We start from the raw sequence: 21,392 nt of genomic DNA on the forward strand, positions 1-21,392 counted from the left end.
TTAAAATTTATGTCAATTTATTTTTAAAAAATTGAACAATTACTGCATGTTAGCACTACCTTTAACAAAACTGAGACTTGTTATTATACTATAAAGAGATTTCAATTTTGCAAAAATAAAGAGATTAAAATTTAAACCTTTATTTGAGCATAAATTACTATTTTTTTTGCTTAAATTAGTAATGTGGTTCTTTAAGGTGGGAAAGTACTTACAAAAAATTTCCCAACCGTGGAAAGTTGCTTTTGCCCAAAAAAAAATGGTGATTATTGAACAACAAGAGTAGTACCGCAAAAACTCACAGTCACACTCCACAGTACACTAATGGAGTAAATTGTACCAAAACCCTTTCTCCATAAACCCTAATTTTCCATCTCCGTACAACAATGGAGGATCACATAGGTTCAAGCAAAGACGCTAACAGCATCTACACAGAAATGGACATCGACCTCAACGATGAAGAAGAAGATCCATCCGAAATCCTCAACGAACTCGGCGAAGATATGGTCAAATACTTTTGCAAAAAAGCTTCCGTCATGTTCTTTGATCAATACGGTTTAATCAGTCACCAAATCAACTCCTATAATCAATTCATCACTTCTGGTCTTCAATCCGCTTTTGATTCCTTCGGTGATCTCACTGTTACGCCAGGGTTTGATCCTTCTAAGAAAGGTGTTGATGAACCTTACCAATATGCCACGGTTAAGTTTGGGAATGTGACGCTTGATCGACCTATGTTTTGGTGTGGTGAAGGGAATGCTCAAGAGATGAAGATGCTTCCTAGACACGCTAGGTTGCAGAGGATGACTTATGCTTCCAAAATGAAAGTTGATGTTCAACTTCAGGTTAGTCATTTTTTTTAAAGTTTTCATTTTGAAATGTGGGTTATCTTCATTTGGAATTTTTTGTTATTATTTCATGTTTTTGTGTTATGAGAAATGATTTTTTTTTTACTTGAAAATTACTTGGGTGTCTTTTGGTTTTTGTGTGTAAATAGTGGGAAAAGGTTTGGTGGTAGTTGTTGTTGTTGTGTAGATAGTAGTAGAGCTGGAAATAAACACATAGGTTGTGTTTGTATTTTGATGTTCAAATAACACAAGTGTATGTGTGTTAATCACTGGTGTATTTTGATGTTCATTTTGAAAAGTGGGTTAGTATGATTTGAAATTTGTGGTTCTGTTTAATGCTTATATGTTAACAAGAAATGATTTTTGACATTAAAATCACCACGGTGTCCTTTGGTTTTTGTGTGTATTTTTGAAATGTGGGTGAGTTGTACAAGATGAAAAGTAAGAGAGATAGAAATAAACACGTGAGTGTTTGGATTTTGACGTTCTGTGTGTGTTAATTTCAGGTATATGTTCCGAAGAAGGTTCGGAGTGATAAGTTTAAGACTGGGAAAGAAGAGTATATTGATAGAGAGATAAAGTTGGATGTAACAAGGGAAATAACTATTGGTAGATTGCCTGTTATGGTCAAGTCTGATCTTTGCTGGATGAGTGAAGCTGAAAAAGGTGACTGTGAATTTGACCATGGAGGCTACTTCCTGATCAAGGGTGCTGAGAAGGTTAGCTATAATTATGATTTATTTACTCGTGTTTCTGTCTTGTTTGTTACTGATTTTGTACGTTTTAGGGTTACATATGTTTTTAGTCCTATAAAATTCACAATTGTTTATGGTTAGTCCCTGCATGAACTTTGTTAAATTTTAGCCCCTACTTTGCTTTAGGGGCTAAAATCACTTGTTTTTGTACAATGTTATCCAATGGAAGTTATGGCGCTTATTGGTGGTGGATTTTGACCTCGCCGATGTGGTGAATGGCGGTCGATATTGCAGATATTTGGGTCTCCGCCACAGTATGCCATAGACAATACTGCTTTTGTAAAATGTTTTCAAAACAGGGACTAAAATTTATCTAGAGACTAAACTAAAAAAAATTGCATTTTGATTGGGATTAAGAACACATTTAGCCTACATTTTAATGCAGTGCATTTATGTTGTACTTATATTATTGTGTCTTAGTTTTGTATGTCTATATTATATCTTTGCAATCATCTCTTTGCCGCTGATTGTAAATTGCTTTTGTTGCAGATATTTATTGCACAAGAGCAGGTATTTCTGAAGAGGCTCTGGGTTTCAAATATTCCGTATTGGGCTGTTGCTTTCAAGTCACAGATGAAGAGAAATAGGATGGTTGTTAAATTGGTGGAAGGTTCCACGGAGGGAATTACAAACGGAGAGAAGCTGCTCACAGTATATTTTTTGTCTGTCGAGATACCTGTATGGATACTGTTTTTTGCTCTTGGTGTCACTTCTGATAAAGAGATTGTGGATCTCATCGATTATGGAGAGGCAGATGGAAGAATTGAAAACATTCTCTTTGCATCCATCCGTGAGGCAGACGATAAATGCGAAGCATTTCGTAGGGGAAAGAACGCTCTTCTTTTCTTAGAGGAACGTGTAAAAGGCGTGCAGTTTCCACCCGCAGAATCTATGGACGAGTGCTTTAACATGTATGTCTTTCCGAACATTAAAGGATTAAAAAGAAAGGCTAGGTACCTAGCTTACATGGTGAAGGTTCTTCTACTAGCGTATACTGGCCGCCGAAAAACTGATAACAGGGATGATTTTCGAAATAAGAGGCTTGAGTTGGCTGGTGAGCTGCTGGAGCGCGAGATTAAAGTGCACTTTGCGCATGCTCGGAAGCGAATGGGAAAGGCTCTGCAGAGAGACCTTTATGGAGATCGAGATGTTCGTCAAATTGAGCACTATCTTGACGCTTCCATTATTACAAATGGTCTCCAAAGAGCGTTTTCTACTGGAGCATGGACACATCCTTTCAAAAGGATGGAAAGGATATCTGGTGTAGTTGCAACTCTTGGGCGAACCAATCCATTACAAACCATGGCTGAATTAAGAAGAACAAGGCAACAAGTTCAGTACACAGGAAAGGTCGGGGATGCTAGATACCCGTAAGTTACTTTTAACTTCTATTTTATTCTTTCTGTAGTTTGTGTCAATAGAATTGTTTTATCCTAGCTGACCGAATGGAAGTTAAATATGAACATCATACTAAATCTTATCACTAATAATCCTAAACTACTTAAACATGTGAAGGCCCCTTGTAATATTGCTACCAATCAACAGGAAAACTAAAACTAAATAAAATTACCTGGTCATTAAAACTCACAGTTCATCCATTCAATTCTTTATAGTGCTGCCTGTGTAGACTAGATGCTGAGTTTTTATGGTGGCTATCTCTGTTTCTTCCATTTCAAGTTCAGTATCAGCTTCTGTAATGTGCTTTCATTGAGGGGACGTAAATGTAAAACAGTACGTTCTAAATGAAATGGTTGGGTAATAAATCATGTTGAAACCTGTAAATTAATCTCTTCTTTAGTCATCGCTAGCATGAGTATAACTTTATAAGTATCAACTTCCCAACCTTTACATGGATTGATCTAGTCTCTGGCATTGTCTTAGTAGCTTCAGATGTGTGTAGTGCAATGATTACTTGATTTGTCTTTTAAGTTTAAAGTTCAAAGCTGCTGTCTTGTATGTTTGAACTATTGCTTTATGATAAAAATTTAAATGCTTTCATTTATTTTAATGGAAGCTTATGGTTGCAGGCATCCTTCTCACTGGGGTAAGGTTTGTTTCCTTTCTACCCCAGATGGTGAAAATTGTGGACTGGTAAAAAATTTGGCTGTCACAGGAGTAGTAAGTACCAATGTAACTGAATCCGTACTTCCTCAGCTGTTTGATTGTGGGATGGAAGAACTTATTGATGATACTATGACCGTTCTGGGGAAAAAAGACAAAGTCTTCCTAAATGGGGACTGGGTTGGAGTTTGTTCAGATTCCACATCATTTGTAGCAGAGCTACGAAATAGAAGACGGAGAAATGAGTTGCCTCATCAGGTTCGCTTTTAATCTACCTTTGTCATATTTTATATATTTTAAAGCACTTACTTTACATATGAGTCATGGAGAGAACCCATATGGTGGAAAAAGGTTGTTGTATTGCTGTTAATTTGATATTAAATAGCTTCACCTAAAGCATTTCAACTTGCATAGCAGATGATACATTAATTAACAAATAACATAGTTATGTATTAAGTATCTGGAAACTTGGCCTTTATTGAATATAATAACTTTGCAGCTTAGTTTATGTCCAACATATGATTAAATGGTAGCATGATAATATTATTTGTTTGAAATTTGCTTTCTGTGTGAGCGAGACCATGTCTCTATATACACTACCTCTGCAAAACACTGTCATTTATGTGTCCCTCTCCTCTGTCAAAGATTGATTTATATATATTATGTTCTCAGTTATCTTTCAATTTACTCATTTGTCAATAGCTTGCCATTATTTCAGTTTTGAAACTTTATTGTTTTGATAAGATTGTGATAGGCTGATAGCACCTTTTATAGAAATAGAGAACAACTTAAAGTGAAACAATTGCTCAAAATACTAAATTAAAGAATCTCAATGCTGAGCATGCACATCCCCCACTTTCCCCTTGTGAGAAGCTTCCAATACTGCTTTTTTCACATTTCTTCCTCCTACGTTATGTTTTCAATTATGTTGACTTTGTAAGCTTTCGGTTGTATTATTGTTTCCCTATTTTTTTTCCTGGTTCAGTATATAAAAAATATGCCGTAGCAATTGCAATGTAAAACATATGCTGTAGTAATTGCAATAAATTTGTGATTTTGTTGATTTTGATTCTTTGAGCCTAGCGTTAACCATTTCTATTTAGGTGGAAATTAAAAGAGATCAATATCAACAAGAAGTGCGCATATTATCTGATGCAGGAAGGATTCTCCGTCCACTCTTGGTTGTTAGTAATCTGCTCAAGATTAAAGGATCTAAGTCGGAGCATAAATCTTTCCAGTCCCTATTGGATTATGGCGTGATTGAGCTGATTGGTCCTGAAGAAGAAGAGGACTTCAAGACTGCTTGGGGTGTTCAGTATTTGTTTGGCAAAGAGGGAGAATCTTCCGTGAAGTACACACATTGTGAACTTGATATGTCGTTCTTATTGGGTCTAAGCTGTTCACTTGTTCCATTTGCAAATCATGACCATGCTAGGAGAGTGTTGTACCAATCCCAGAAGCATTCTTCTCAGGCCATTGGCTTTGCTACGACAAACCCAAATATAAGAGTCGATGCTTTGTCTCACCAACTGTTTTATCCACAAAGACCACTCTTTCAGACAATGACATCCGATTGTCTCGGAAAACCTGGATATCTAGGTCAGAGTAAAGTTGTTCCAAAGTCTGAATTCTATAATGGGCAGAATGCAATTGTGGCTGTCAATGTACATCTCGGATATAATCAAGAAGATTCCTTGGTTATGAACCGTGCTTCTTTGCAACGAGGTATGTTCAGATCTGAGCATATAAGGAGTTACAAAGCTGAAATTGAGAATAAGGAATCTTCAGAAAAGAGAAAGAAGCCTGAAGACATTGTTAATTTTGGAAAGATAGAGAGTAAAATTGGTCGAGTTGATAGCCTTGATGATGATGGCTTTCCATTTGTTGGAGCAAATTTGCAGAGTGGCGATATTATCATCGGGCGGTGTGCTGATTCCGGGACGGACCATAGTATAAAGCTAAAGCACACCGAAAGGGGTTATGTTCAAAAGGTTGTGCTGTCTTCGAATGATGAGGGGAAGAATTTTGCTGTTGTTTCGTTAAGACAGGTAACTGGTGGAACCAAAAACTACTTTAATGATGATGCATGCTGTCTTATGGACGAATTTTTTAGGGTTACTGCACTGAACAACAAACATACTGAATACTTAAATGCAAGTTGAGATGGACATGCAAATATATAAGTTTGTTCATAATCTGCACATGGATGTTTTATTTATGTTCCACAACTGAAATGTAATTTTTTTTACTAAGTTGTATTTGACCACTAAGAAAGCTGTTATTTAATAAAAGGGTCTTGTTAATGAGTGCCCCCGGGGCACTCTTTAAGCATGCTAAATAAAGTAATTATTCTTTCAAAATTTAAAAGTTTTCAATTACCATTGCACTGATTACACAAACTTTTATAAAAAGTTACTATTCAAGGTCCTTAACCAGTTCCCTGGGGGCACTAGTTAACATTTCCCTTAATGAAATTTGCAGGTTAGAAGCCCAGTTCTTGGAGATAAGTTCTCCAGTATGCATGGACAGAAGGGTGTTTTGGGTTTTCTGGAATCTCAGGAAAATTTCCCCTTCACAAAACAAGGCATTGTTCCTGATATTGTTATAAATCCACACGCATTTCCCTCACGACAAACTCCTGGACAACTACTAGAGGCTGCTTTGGGAAAGGGCATCGCTTGTGTTGGTTCACTAAGAAATGCTACTCCTTTCTCCACTTCCTCTGTTGAAGCCATTACCGACCAGCTTCATAGGTAATCTTCCATCATGATTTAGTTTACTTTAATTGCAGTTTTGGTTAATTGTATTTTATGTAGGCCTGTTCACGATTCATTAAAAAACTGAACCGAACTGTGCGCTGCCAACTTCACTGACCGGCCCACTAACTTCTTAAAGTTCAGTTCAGTTTACTTTAAAACCCAGTTTGGGAATGAGCTTGAAATACCGGTGACCAATGCTTAATAGTACTAGCATTCGTTTGTTCATTCTGCTACGTATTTCTCAATAACGTGCTCATTGCTAGGTGCCGAAAGCCTGAAAGCATGTCAGTACTGGTGTCCAATGCAACAAAGAAGCAGTGAAGCTTTGAGACTAAAATTTTATTGAAAATGCTTCTTAAAAATATATGTTAATAATCTAAATATGTATATATTTCTCAAAATTCAGGAGTTGTCAAATTTTATTTTTTTTAAATGTATATTTTCTGCAATTATTTCTTTAAGCTACTATTATTACTATTACGCGATTTTATTTAAAAATCTCAAATGTATTAATATTTTTTTTTATCCTAGATCCAAATTCAATGAATGGAATGGAATGTACTTTACTAACATATCAGAGATTGAAGTGGCAACAGAGTAGCATCCTCCTGTGTTTTTTTAAAGATCTACTCATAACACTTTCTTTGACTCTGTTCTTAGTTTCTACTACTCTCGTTTGTTTCTTGCAAGATTGAAAACTGAAGCGGTAATTGAGCAGTTTGGTTCAGTGTACTACACTTCACAATGGTTTTGTTTTTACATTCACCAACCATTGACTGCATAATTGCAGCAGTTTGGTTCAGTTCAACATGGTTCAGTTCAGTTTTCTCTCTTAGCTGAACCATGACAGGCCTAATTTTATGTTATGCAGGTCATTTCTCTATCAAGGAGGAACTAGTATTTAAATTTTCGCTCTTGCTTACTGTATGACTATTATGTTTTCCATTTAACAATAATGTCTTTGCAGTAGTAGATTGCATTAGCTCCAGGCTCACTTTAAATTTAGGAATTCCGTCCCAAAGTTTCACTTTAAGTTGTCATGTTTTGTTGCTGTACTGAGCCCTATTTATATTGTACATTGCAGAGCTGGCTTTTCAAGATGGGGGAACGAACGAGTATACAACGGGAGGACCGGTGAGATGGTGCGATCACTAATATTTATGGGCCCAACATTCTACCAGCGTCTGCACCACATGTCCGAAGACAAAGTCAAATTCAGGAACACCGGTCCAGTTCACCCATTGACCCGACAGCCTGTCGCTGACAGGAAGCGATTTGGAGGTATCAAGTTTGGTGAAATGGAGCGTGATTGCCTGATAGCTCACGGTGCATCAGCTAACTTGTATGAGCGCCTCTTCACCCTGAGTGATTCGTCTCAGATACACATTTGTAGTAAATGCAAGAATGTTGCAAATGTGATCTTGCGACCGGTATCTGGTGGACGGAAGATTCGAGGTCCGTATTGCCGTTTCTGTGAATCAGCCGATGACATTGTTGTGGCCAGTGTTCCATATGGAGCAAAGTTGTTGTCTCAGGAGCTGTTCAGCATGGGCATTAATCTCAAATTTGAAACTGAGCTTTGCTAAACAACTACTTTTGAATTTGTCACCTCTCTAATGCTTTCCCCAGATTAGACTTTTGAACTGTGTACATATCAGTTTGGTTCCTGAATGTTGTTTCCTTGATACCAGTTATGAGTATTAAATAATGACAGTCATCCTGACCTGATTTTCTTAAATGCCCTTGCATTTGTTTTCTTTTGAATTGTTTAAACTTTTAAGAGGAATGCTTATATCCAGAAAGCTCCTCTCCCAGAAAACTAACGAATGATAGGCTGCTGTTAGTTGTGAATTGTGATGTTTCTTGTTTTTTTATATTGATGTTTATTGATTATATTTTTGCTAATTAATGTTACTTGACGACAAAAGCAGGATTTTTGCATACTGGTTTTGTAGAGCTAACTAGTGTGTTAACCCGTGCAATGCATGGGCGCTAGTCTATTTTTTTTTTAGTCTCTAAAATATATTATATATTTTGCAGAGTAAAAAAAGAAAGGTGTCCTTAAAAAAACGATGTTTCAAATATTTATTTAGATAAAATTTTGATCTCATAGTTAATATAAGTTAAATAAGATAGTATATTAAGAGATTAAATACAAAATATTATTTAAACTAAATTTTTAGATGCTATAAATATACCATTTTTTATAGTTTGTCCTTCTATAAAGTTTTACATGTGTAGAATTTAACGAAGACGATCAAAGTTGCCGATGAAATGTATGTATGTAACATTTGTTTTAACTAAAACAATAGAGGGAATGTCTTATAAGTCCTAGCTCAACTGGCGAAAATGCCAAAATTGTTAGGTCGGACGTCATGATCAGGGTTCGAACCCCGGTACCTCCACTTTGTGTGTGTAACTTTATGATGGCTTTGCCATCTCTTCTGGCTACCGAAAAAAAAAAACAATAGAGGGAATACAAACAAAAAAAACAATCAAATTACATGTACGTAACTACAAAAGATTAAGTTAACTCTAGTGGGTTAATCCGTGCACGGACGACAACTACTATTTTTCAATCTCCGTAAATATATTGTTTTTTGTTTTTCGAAGAAACTTAATTATTGTGTCTTTTTTTAATTTGCCCGTTTTTTCTTATGTCGCAATGACAAATATGTAATCCATACTTTAATTTTTTTTTTTTGATCCATACTTTAATTTTATCAGTGATAAACATACGCCATTTGTTTTTGTGAGTTAGTGAAAAACATACTTTTATTATTTTTTATATTTGTCGACAAAAAAAGTTTGTCATTTTCTTTGTATCAATCACAAATATGTCTTAATTTTTGCAAATATATTTATTAGTAACAAAATTATGTTTGTCGTCATTGTTGTATTAATCTTTGCAAAATTATGTTTGACGTCATTATTGTTTTAATCTTTGCAAACTTATTTATTTATATATTTATCAATAACAAAATTTGTCTAAAACATTTTGAATGTATTAGTGTTAGCAATGATTTGCATCAAAATTTTATTTTAACTATCGGTGGCAAATATTTGTCTAATTTTTGTTTATGCATTACTGAAAAATATTTCTCTCATGTATTTTTTTCATATTTATCAATGATATATATGTGTCTCATTCTTTTATATGTACAGTTAAAATTCTATAAATTAATAATGTCAGGACCGAAGAAATTTATTAATTTAGAGAGTTATTAATTTATCGATAAATTAATAATTATTAATTTAAAGAGTTTTTAAGTAATTATACTGTACATACCAAACAAAAAGGCAAATTAGTCTATGCCTCTTAGAATTATGTTGCAGCAAACCTTGGGACTCAACGTAAATTAGTGACTACTATGTTCATATGCATTGGAAATCAATAATGACTTTTGAAGTACAGTAAATGTAAACAAGAGGAACAAATGTGTTCAATGTATTCTTAATATATTTTTTTTTCAGTTTCTATGAATTATTAATTTATGATTTTCTTGGGACCGAAATTTATAAAGGAATCTCCCGAAAAATTATTATCTTATTATTTTATCGAGTTTTTCAATTTTTTACATTGGCCCAAGTCGGGACCGGACAAATTTATTATTTTAGAGAGTTTATTAATTTACCGAGTATTAAATTAAAGAGTTTCTACTGTATTAGTGTAATCAATTTGTCCTATATTTTTTTATATATATTTATAAGTTATAATTATGTGTCCAGTGTTTTTTTTTATGTATCAATGACAAATAGTATCTCATGTTTTTCTATTTATTAATTACAACTCTTTGTCTTGTGATTTTTGTACCAATGATGAATATTTGTGTTGTGGTTTTTTCAATATTTTTCATTAAGAAATTTTTGTCATGTGTTTTTTTTTAAAATTTTTTTTAAAAGAAAAGTATTTAGTTCATATTTATTTATGTATCAGAACCAAATATTAGTCTTTTTTTTATGCATCAATGAAAAATATTTGTCCCGTATTTTTTTTTTTCAATTTATCAATGACACATGTATACCTCATGTTTTTTTATGCTTCAGTGACAAAGATTTATCCCATGATTTTTTTTCTTCATATTGATCAGTGATGGATATGTGTCTCATTTTTTATGCATCATTGAAAAATATTTCCCCTCTGTTTATATTTTTATATTTATCAGTGACAAATACTTGTCACGATTTTTTATGTATCAATGATAAATATTTATCCCATGTCTTTTCTATTCATCAATGACAACTATTTGTCTCGTGATTTTGGTAGCTATGATGGATTTTTATGCTTTGCGTTTTTCAATATTTTTTAGTAATAAACTTTCATCATGTGCTTTTTTTAAAAAAATATTTTTTCAAAGAAAAGTGTTTGTTTCATATTATTTTATGTATCAAGATCAAATATCAGTCTTGTGTTCTTTTTATGTATTAGTGACAAATATTTGTCTCATATTTTTCTATTCATCAATGAAAATTATTTGTCGAGTGATTTTTGTACCAATGATGAATATATGTGCTGTGCTTTTTTCAATATTTTTCCGTAACAAATTTTTGTCATGTCCTTTTTTTGAACATATTTACAAAGAAAAGTACTTTTTCATTTTTTGTTGTATCAATAACAAATATAGTCTTGGATTTTTTATGTATCGATGACAAATATTTGTCCTATGTTTTTTTATATTTATCAATGTCCAATATTTATCTCATATTTTTTATGCATCACCGACAAATATTTATCCCCTGATTTTTTTTTCTTCATAATTATCAATGATAAATATGAGTCTCTTTTTTTTAACATGTATATTAGTCTCATATTTTATTTATTTATCATGTATTAGCCTCATGTAATTTTTTCCTTCAAAAAAATGTATAAAATGGAGTATCTCATAGATTCAATTCAACTTTTTTTTCTTAAAAAAAAAAGATTCAATTCAACTTATCCTCACTAATTTTCAATTTGAATTTTCTTTAAGCAGTGGAAGAAATTGAAATTCAAAATTTTTTATTTTTTTGTCCAAAAAAAAAATTGTATGTTATTTTTCTTAAAATAAAGTTGATGTATCTAAAAAAATAATTATAAGTCAACATATCCTTATTTGTTAATACAAATCGGGGAAATGTAATCAATGTTTTTTTTTTCATTTTTAACCTATAATTGCTCAGGTCGAATATAAAGAGAAAAACTTGTTCTTCAACTCTTCAATAGCATTGTATTTTGGATTGAATAAAATCTTGGTATGATGGTCGTGATTCTGAACTGTAGGGATACCTTGATTTGGTGGAGTGGTCCCGTTAGTACACCTTGTGCTAGGGATATTACACTCCAGTGTTAATATATTTCATTTTTTCTTCTTCAAAAAATAAATAAATAAATATATTAGCTTCGAGTGTTCATTTTTTTAGCGAAATTGTGAAATTTGTTAATTACCTTTTCATAACTTGATCTTTCCAAGAAAAACCACCACACATGCATTGTCAGAAGATCCAAATAGTATAAAATCGGTCAAGTCATCCACAAAATGACCATGGAGAATACAGTTAAATCCACAAAACATGTGAGCATGAAGTTATGGTAAATGTGATTAAAGAAATTTCATTTCAGACACAAATCAAGGAAGAATGAGGCCTTTTGGTTACTGTGAGCTAACGTTCGCATTAATATCTGAAAAAATTCTAAATCATTAACAATGGTTTATAGATATTTTTTTTTTCTTTCTATTCTTCACATTATCTTCACCGAGAATGAATCAATTACTACATTCTTAAATTTAAAATTTATATATAATTGTGATGTGAAACCATTGCCATTTTTTAAATCTTTTTTGGTGGTGGTCGGGGTTCGAACCCCAGACCTTGAGCATGAACGATTTTGTTATGCATTAAAATGATTTTGTGAATGGCAAATCATCATTGAGCATGAATAATATTTAAACCACAAGTGCCAATCATATTTTCGTTGACCCTGCAAATTCGAAAGTAACTATTTGTAAAATGCATTGAATGATGTTTTAGTGTGGCATTTACACGGTTTCAATAGGAAGATCAGATTATTATTAACTTTGTCAACGGTTTCAAACAATAGGAAATATTCTTTCCATTCTAATTTTCCTAATAGAAAGATCATATATAGAAAGATCGGGTTTTTTTTTTTTTGTTCTTAAAATGTCATTTCATTTTAATGTCAATTGTCAGTCCATTTTAATGCCAATTTATTAGCCAGAGTCAATAGTTCATTTTATTCCTACAACCAAATTCATTCATGTGATGTTTTACTCCAAATTAGGACACGTGGCAGGCAAATGCATAAAGGATTATGGTTTGCCAAGTGGATTAGTCATTTTATCCATTATGTTTTGTATGTATAGAGGATAGAGGATGACTCTACCCTCCAAAATAAATGGTTGGAAATTGTCAGCAGTTAAACATGCAGTAAAACTTTATATATATATATATATATATATATATATATATGAGATTTGCTAGAACACACCCACTAGTTTTTATGTGGGAGTGTTTTAGCAAGCTACACCTTAAGGTGTATTTAACTATTTTTTAGTTATAACTTGCTAAAACACACTTTCTAAAAAATAAGTGGGTGTATCCTAGCAAATGCCTATAGGAGTTACTAACATACACCCACTTATTTTTTAGAAGGTGTGTTTTAGCATCATTCACCTTAATGTGTATTTAACAACTTTTTAGTTATATCTTTGCTAAAACTCACCTTAATAAAAACTAGTGGGTGTATATATAGGATACACCCACTAGTTTTTATTAAGATGTGTTTTAGCAAAGATATAACTAAAAAGTTGTTAAATACTCCCTCCGTCCCAGAATATCTGGCCCAATTTGGTTTTTCACACAGATTGAGAAAAATGTATAAATAAAGAGGAAAGTGGAATATATTGTATTGGAAATGATGAAAGTAGTATTAATTAGAGTTATATTGTATTGGGAATGATGAAAGTTGTATTGAAAATTGAAATGGGTCAGTTATTTTGAGACACTTTATTTTAGTAAATGGGTCAGATATTCCGGGATGGAGGGAGTACACTTTAAGGTGAATGTTGCTAAAACACTCATTTTAAAAAATAAGTGGGTGTACGTTAGCAACTCCTATAGGCATTTGCTATAATACACTCACTTATTTTTTAAAAGGTGTGTTTTAGCAAGTTATAACTAAAAAGTAGTTTTTTTTTTTGAGAGGATAACTAAAAAGTAGTTAAATACACCCTAAGGTGTAGCTTGCTAAAACACTTCCACATAAAAATCAGTGGGCGTGTTCTAACAAATCCTTATATATATATATATATATATATATATATATATATATATATATATATATATATATAGAGTCAGGATCCGTTGACACCAGGTGTCAACGGATTCGTTGACACCAAATCTCATCCATTGAATTGGTTTAATCCAGAGGCTATTAATTATTCATTTAAAAGTGCACGGTGGCATCAAATTTATTTTCCACACCTTAGTAACTTTTTTTTTTCTTCTCATCCTTTCTCTTGCCCTCTTGCCATATACCATTATTCACTTAAAATGGTTTCTTGATTGTACCAAAAAAAATCGTTTCTTCTCCGAGATCTCAAATTCTACACAGCCAATTCCTTATTCACTTCAACCAAATATAATAACTGTTGATTCTTGTATGCACTGATCATTGGTTACTTTCTCAATTTATGTCAAAGGGTTTTTGAATGATTTTCAACAATTCAAATTGATTCATGAACTCAATTTACGCACCTATGATTTGCGATCAATTTCAAAAAAATTACAGAAATTAGGTTTTAACCAAAGGGGGATATGTTTGCATAAAGTTTGTGATCCATATGGGAGGAATTAAACAATGGGGAATCAAGGTGAGGAAATGATACGGATGATTGGATTTGGAGGAGAAAACCAAATTTTCATTCTCTTTCAAATTGGGTTTTGCTAATTTTGTGAACAAAAAAACAATAATTTGAGTTTCAATAATGGGAAAAAAATAAAATAAAAGTATAGAATGGAAAAGGATTCGCTAATTAATACTCACATGAGTTAATTCCAGAAACTATTATTTGCCATTGATTAGAAAAGATAGACGGTTGCGATTTGGTGTCAACGAATTCGTTGACACCTGGTGTCAACGGATCCTGACTCATATATATATATATATATATATATATATATATATATATATATAGACTCGTCCTTAGGCTATTCCTTATTTTCGAATGCAGCAAGGTGTATAGCCTTTACCTTCTTTCTCCTTCTCGATTTTGACTATTGGGATAACTTTCTTAGTAAATATCTTTCCCATAGGAATACCCCAGAACACTTGTAAAGACGCTAAGCCCCTTTCTCTTCCTTATTCTAGGATATTTCGAGTTAGCGCTCAGGGGATTCGGCTTAGCTTACTCAGTTTTCTGCCCAATGGTTTAATAAAGAGCTTAGCTTAGAAAAGGAGTTGGTCAAAATAATTTATTCTAACTAGTAGCCACTCATTACACACAAGAAAGAGTGTAGGTTTCAGTGTGTGTGTATATATTTAAATAGTTAAATGGGTTAATAAATCTAAAATTATACAAGTGGTGTAGAGTCAAAATACCAACAAAGTTGATTATACATAACAAACTATTACGAGCAGGACATTGCTCGTACAACGTTAAAAAAAACCTCCAACGCACTTATTTGCTTTGAAGACGGATTCAAATGTGTGGCTTTAGCCCCTCCCCCTAATACGTATATATGTTGTTTTGTTTTTATAATTTCCTTAGTCTTTAGCAAATTATTGCAGTTCAGATATTACTATAATAATAAGCGAGCTTGTATCCCTCAAAAAAAAATAAATAAGCGAGCTTGTAAAAGGCTTACTATCATTAAATCGGTCACTAGTACAAAAAACCCTTTTTAAGTCGGTTAAAAAAGGCTTTTTAAGTCGGGCGCGCGTCCGACCTAATAGCTCCCGTCATAAGAAATATTTACTTTTTAAGTCGGATTTAATAACCGTCTTAAGGCATCTTTTGTTATGTCGGTTAGTAAGGGTTTTTTAAGTCGGGCTCGCGCCTGACCTAATAGCCGCCGACTTAACAAGTTTTGGTTTGTTAAGTTGGATTTTGAGCTGACTTAAGAAAACCACTTTTTAAGTCGGATTAATCATTAACCGACCTAAGATGTATTATTATTTTTAAAAAAAAAACAGTTCAGCCCTTCTCAATTAGGGCAAACTACTTTTCCAAAAAAATATAAAAATTATAATGGCTCTAATACGAACCTCATACTTTTGTTGTTCTACAATGCATTCAAACTATATATTTATGGCAAAGGCTTTTTTGTACATGATTTCAATTACACAGATTTAAATTAAGACCTAGACTATATTACAAAAATTTAAGTGTTGGTTTCACATAGACTACTAGTGTACAATGATTCATAAAACAAAGTATTAGAGGGCTTAATGTCTATATATGAAATGCTTTTCCCACCTTCCTTTCTCCCTGGAAAAATAGACAGTCGTAATTAGTAAAACTAATCAATTTTGAAATGCGAAAACCTCAAAAACAAGTTTGTTGTGAACAAGATGAAAAAGGGCCTGATATTATAAGTAAAAATAAATGAAACACATTATATTCTATGCAACAGTAACATAGTAAAGACAATACCTCATTTTAATCCAAGGGTAATTATGTATCAGTATCCACAAACTGTTCGGGATTTGGACATAATTTCATTTTGCTTAAATTCAACAAGTCACATGAACCCAATGCTTATTCTGGCAGTATGAATAAAAACAACGAGTAAATACCGAGGATGCTCACCTGCAGTTTATGGCTATCACCAACCACAAGATCGAAGTTGCTGGTTCGCTCCCAAAAGGAAAACACATTCACATCAGTTGGCAATACTAATACGTTTTGCGCCCACAATCACATGAACCAATTCACAGTGTTCTACTTTCACAGCCTGTCAACAAAAAAGATGTGAAGATTAGCTTAAGTATTATTGATAATTAATTATCAGAATCTCCAACTAATTTTCCCGAATATGACAGCCTATTCGTTTCCCAATTATACTTGTTGCACAATGGTGGCAGAACCGCACAAAATTCTCGAAAATCTCAGATGTTGTATCCGGCAAAAAAGAAGCAAAACAACAAAGTCAATAAGACATTGCAACAATATTTGGTAGAACAATAGTGGAGACAGTAAACATGATAAAATTTTGGTTCATTTTATGATAATTTAAATACAAGAAACATGCAAGTAAGTAGTAACTTACCAAAATAAGCTCTATCTCCTCAACCCATTATGATAATTTAAATACAAGAAACATGCAAGTAAGTAGTAACTTACCAAAATAAACTCTAACTCCTCAACCCATATTGAGGCACAAAGCAAAACCTATAGTTTAAAAATCGTAGTAACTTTCTGAAATAAACTCAATCTCCTCAACCCATATTGAGGCACAAAGCAAAACTTATGGTTTAAAAATTGTAACACCAAATTAAAAAAAAAAATTCATGAATTATAGGGAAAAAACATTAACTCAAAAGCCTCGTTTGTCGGAATGAAATTATTATCATCGGATAACTATTCACAACTTTTATAACTACATTTTTTATTTTTCAACACATGTATTTATCCTTACAAATAAATAACTAGATCAAACATATCATCAATAAAGTTTTGATCTCTATTAGACAATTAATTGCATAACAACCTGTCAATATTATCAATGATATCTCGTTATTTTCTAAACCAAAGCTATGGTTATTTAATTAACAATTCTACTAGTTCAAAGTATGAGTACTAATTCTGAGCAAGAGAGTGTAAAACTAGCATGCTACAAGGGCAATAAACAATTAAATTATTATTTGTAAGATTCAAATCTCTATATTACAAGTGATTGGATATTAAGAGAGAGAGAGAAAGAAAAAATTACTTGTTAAAGTAAGGAGCTAGCTACAAATCCTTTTTATTATGGTCCATCGTGTTGTGAATGTAGGTTTGAACACTAACTTGGTCATTTTGACTAAGAGTGTAGTATGGATCAAGAAATCCGTACAAGCCACTTTTGCCCAATTCAACAGAACGACGGTGTAGATACCTAAGATAGTAAAACAAAATTACATAATAAATAAAATTAAGTAACTGAATGACTATTAAATTTACAAACAAAATATACTTACGTCAGCCACACTTGCAAAATAGTCAAGTGTAATTCTTTTTTAACCAAACAGAAATCCATGATATCGTCCCTTGGTAGCTCAATATCAATCCCACTATGTCCAGCCTTAAACTTCAAAGTTTGTTCCATATACATTGCCTTCACTATCAATTTTTGACAAATAGGTCCGACTTGTGGAGTATATTTTATTTCCAAAAAAAAAAAAAATCTTTTTATTCCAAGAGTAGTACGTTTCAAAAAGAAGGACTAAAGGGAACCAGAGCTGAAAACTTCAAAAGTTTGAAAACTTAAGAAAATCAAAACAGAATTGATTTAGTGATTGATTGCAACTTTCTTTAATATACATAGTGCTACTTATGACTATTTAGATAAAAACCTTCTATAAAGAGTAGCAGACTTTCAATCCATTTAGCTACATCTAACCACCACTACTTTGAGATCTTGCTCTTTCTAGCTCCCCCATATACATTTCATTTTCAAACGGTCCTAATGTTATTTATTCTCTGTCAACGACAGCCACATGTACTAATAATGTACTAGTAGTACAATGCTAATCACATGATTCATATTTATTTACCGCTCATGAATTTCATGCTCTAGGGAAGCCAATTATCATTAATTAGTTAACAAATATAATGCTAATTAATGTAATAATAATACTAATAAATTATCAAGTGCAGCAAGTCAATAGGCTAGAAAATGAGAATTCCATTTTTAATATACTCCATAATTTACGCAAGTGAAAGAAACTGGTTGGCAAGCAATAACATATGGGCTAAGTAGATGATTATTGGCTTTTCAAGGGTTTAAAGAAGGGAAAAAAATCATCTAAGGCAACTTCTTGAAATATATTTGTCATCTTTAGTAGGTGGGAATGAGATTCTGATATTTTGATTCATAGAAAAGAAAAAAGAAATAAGGTTTGGTAAAGTAGGGAAAAACATTCCAATTTGACCCCATTTTTAAGAATTTTGATCAAGGTCCATTTGTCCTCTGAGTTTGTGGATTCCTCTCTGTTTCACCCCATATTTTAATAACAATAATAATAATATTATTATTAATTTCCTTTTTCTTAAAGTATCATTTCATCCTTTGTTTTCTTCCATAGAACCTCAACATAAAGCACAAACAAACAATTTCTTTCATTCCCCTCTTTTATCTCCTTTTTCCAATTGGTATTCCACTATCAAGAACAAATCAAGTCTACTTCACCTCCCTTCAAACCTATCACAATTTCGGGTACCCCTACCCCACCACACACTAGCAATACTTTTTTTTTTTTGATCAAGCAAAGGAAAGCAATAATGAAACCAGGTGGGGGGCCTGAACCCTTATACAAAAAGTCAATTAATCACATTTCTAATATGTGGCCCAATGCTAGACTCAGTTTCTCTAATGAGAAGATTATGATATTTCTATCCCTCTTCCTCCTTCCCTTGTTGAGTACTATAAGTCCTATTTAACCCAAGAAAAAGATATTGTACATTGTACATATACATTCCAGATATTATAATAATATCGCTAGCAAAATCGCCAAACTTAATTTCTTATAACAACTAATGAATGGCAGCACAAAGAAACTATTGCAGGAGTTGATTATGAAGCAATTCAATAGCAGCAGCAACCACTGCTTTTCCTTCATCAGAAATATCAAAACCTTTCATATTAAGCCAAAAGGAAAAATAATTTGACATTAACCAGGAAATTTATTCACTCTGGTCTATAATTTTCTTTTGACACAACCACTCTCTATACACTAAGCCAACTTAAACTTGTAACTATTGTTCAAAAACCAACTATTTGAAAAAGAGTAAGTGAACATTATGGTTATCTAAATTCTATAACAGGACGATTTAATCCTCCAAATTTACGAAATGAAGATGATAATCAAAAATCAATTTAGTCCCTTTGTATCTAACCGGATCAGAAATGCTGAGTTTTTACATTCTTAAGAGCATGCTCACATGAAGCATGGTTTCAGATATTTGTTTAAACCTTCTGCTGATCCCTGTTATGAGAGCCAAATTCATCAGAATTGATTGAATTGGCTGAAGGAAGGATTAAATTGATTGATGATTTTCAAATTCATAAACTAATTTTACCTTCATATACTTGGCGGACTAGACCGTCTAATAGTTTCGATAGCTAAAATAATGATTCACTCATTTGTTAAGTATGGGTATAAGACTATGAATGACTCTTACACATAACAGACCCCCATATCAATAGCTCATTGGATGAGTGTAGATAATGCACAAGCCCATTTTATGTGGTACAGAAACTCAATATATCATATAAGTGCAACTCAGTCGATAAAAGGCTACGAGGACATTTGATATGTTGGGGTGTGGACAATGCATTTTATTGTACGACTATGAATGAACATTTCATTTAACGCATTTTATTGCATAAGGAAAATGCGAGTTATTTTTTACTCAAGGGGTTGGTACTACAACATCTGTTATCAAATATTGAAAACTATTGGACACCAAGAAAATCATGTCATTGAAGGCTTGAAGCCATTCTCTTACAAACTTTATTTCTATAATGCTTTAGTTAATCTCTCATCATCATAGGAACCATTTATGCCTTTCAGATTTCAATTTAAACATGTCCTATGTTTTAGATGAGAATGTTGTATGTAATATACTCAATAGACAGCAAAACTAAAATATTTTATTTCTTATTTGTAATTTAATTCATTAATTTAAATCGATTAATTTAAACTATAGCTGTCTAGATTCGTTAAAGCTATAGTGACTTTGATCTAAACATTATTCAACAAATCAATGCCCCTAACCCATCTCCAAAGTCTAATATCAGAGACACACATTACACAATTAGTATTTCCTAGATCATGACATTGCGTACAGAGTGCACGTTTCTATCCGTCCTAGAACACGAATCCATACACATTGGGTGAACCCTGTGGATCAATATCAGTAGTAAATTTTATACCTTTCCTAGTTCAAATCAAACACATACATCCATGTTATTACCCAGAAAAGTGTTTTCACTCTTTTTAATCCTAAACTTAACAGAAATCAAAATCATCAAACCCTAGAATTATCAAATTCATCAAATCAATTCAAAGGCATGACAATTTCAGTAAACCCTAATGCCCAAATGATAGAACAAATTCTGAAAGGATAAAAATACCTTTGTGGGGGAGAGAGGGAGCGAGTAACAGCAGTGGAGGTTCGACGACAGCAGCGAGTGGCGGAGGTACGATATCTGTGAGGGGGAGTGACAGCAGCTAGTGAGAAAGGCAGTGAGTGACAGCAGTGGAGGCTCCGGCAAAGAGGAAGGGATGGAGATTCAGCAAACCGACGAGGGAGTGAGAAGGTTCGATATATTCAGAGGGAGAAAGAAACCTATCGTTGAAAGAAAAGGGTTGAGAAAGTTCAGAGAGAGAAAGTGAGAAAGGCTTCTTATGTAACTATCAATTTAATTATTTTTTTTTTTTTTAAGAAAGAAGAAATTAATAATTTAATTTAATAAGTAACAAAAAAAATTCCTTCAAAATAAGTAACAAAAAAATTTAATTTATCCTTAAAAAAACTTAAATTAATTTAATTAATTAATAATAATTATTAATTATTAATAAATAAAAAAGGAAAGTTAATTAATTCCCTAAAAGAAAAAGAAGGGAAAGTTCCTTTCAAAAAAAAAAAAAAAGGAGGGAAAGTTTTTATTTTGACAAAACAAAAGGGGAAAAAAATCTTAAGTCGGGTGGTCAACAGACCGACTTAAGGAAATGACTTCTTAAGTCATTTGGTCAACCTAACGACTTA

At 32.6% G+C, this 21,392-nt stretch overlaps 1 protein-coding gene and 1 long non-coding RNA gene across 3 annotated transcripts; one reads left to right on the forward strand and one right to left on the reverse strand.

Annotated features, from left to right (window-relative positions):
- The first annotated feature begins 297 nt into the window (after positions 1 to 297).
- Positions 298 to 8,271, forward strand: LOC146932935 (DNA-directed RNA polymerases IV and V subunit 2-like). The gene is made up of 7 exons (XM_085704657.1): positions 298 to 842; positions 1,352 to 1,564; positions 2,090 to 2,970; positions 3,628 to 3,919; positions 4,765 to 5,709; positions 6,143 to 6,414; positions 7,505 to 8,271. Exons 1-7 carry the CDS (start codon positions 384 to 386, stop codon positions 8,004 to 8,006), a joined length of 3,564 nt encoding a protein of 1,187 aa, XP_085560783.1. The 5' UTR covers positions 298 to 383; the 3' UTR covers positions 8,007 to 8,271.
- A 7,608-nt stretch (positions 8,272 to 15,879) lies between these two features.
- On the reverse strand, positions 15,880 to 20,998 carry LOC146932936 (uncharacterized). Of its 2 annotated transcripts, none has more exons than XR_015007292.1 (4): positions 17,600 to 20,998; positions 17,353 to 17,517; positions 16,074 to 16,374; positions 15,880 to 15,908 (listed from the first exon to the last, which is right to left on the reverse strand). It is a non-coding gene; the product is annotated as an uncharacterized LOC146932936 (long non-coding RNA). The 2 variants fall into 2 exon arrangements; XR_015007293.1 differs by having other exon boundaries at positions 20,758 to 20,966.
- Between the last annotated feature and the right edge of the window lie 394 nt (positions 20,999 to 21,392).

Source organism: Medicago sativa, chromosome 4 (genome assembly GCF_051527215.1).
Source record: "Medicago sativa cultivar Bolivia chromosome 4, Bolivia_mono, whole genome shotgun sequence".
Classification (NCBI taxonomy): domain Eukaryota; kingdom Viridiplantae; phylum Streptophyta; class Magnoliopsida; order Fabales; family Fabaceae; genus Medicago; species Medicago sativa.

Coding starts and splice junctions, on each gene's coding strand:
- LOC146932935 (XM_085704657.1), top strand. CDS start 384: ATGGAGGATCACATAGGTTCAAGCAAAGACGCTAACAGCATCTACACA. Junction 2,971..3,627: donor GTCGGGGATGCTAGATACCC/GTAAGTTACTTT, acceptor TTATGGTTGCAG/GCATCCTTCTCACTGGGGTA. Junction 3,920..4,764: donor GAAATGAGTTGCCTCATCAG/GTTCGCTTTTAA, acceptor ATTTCTATTTAG/GTGGAAATTAAAAGAGATCA.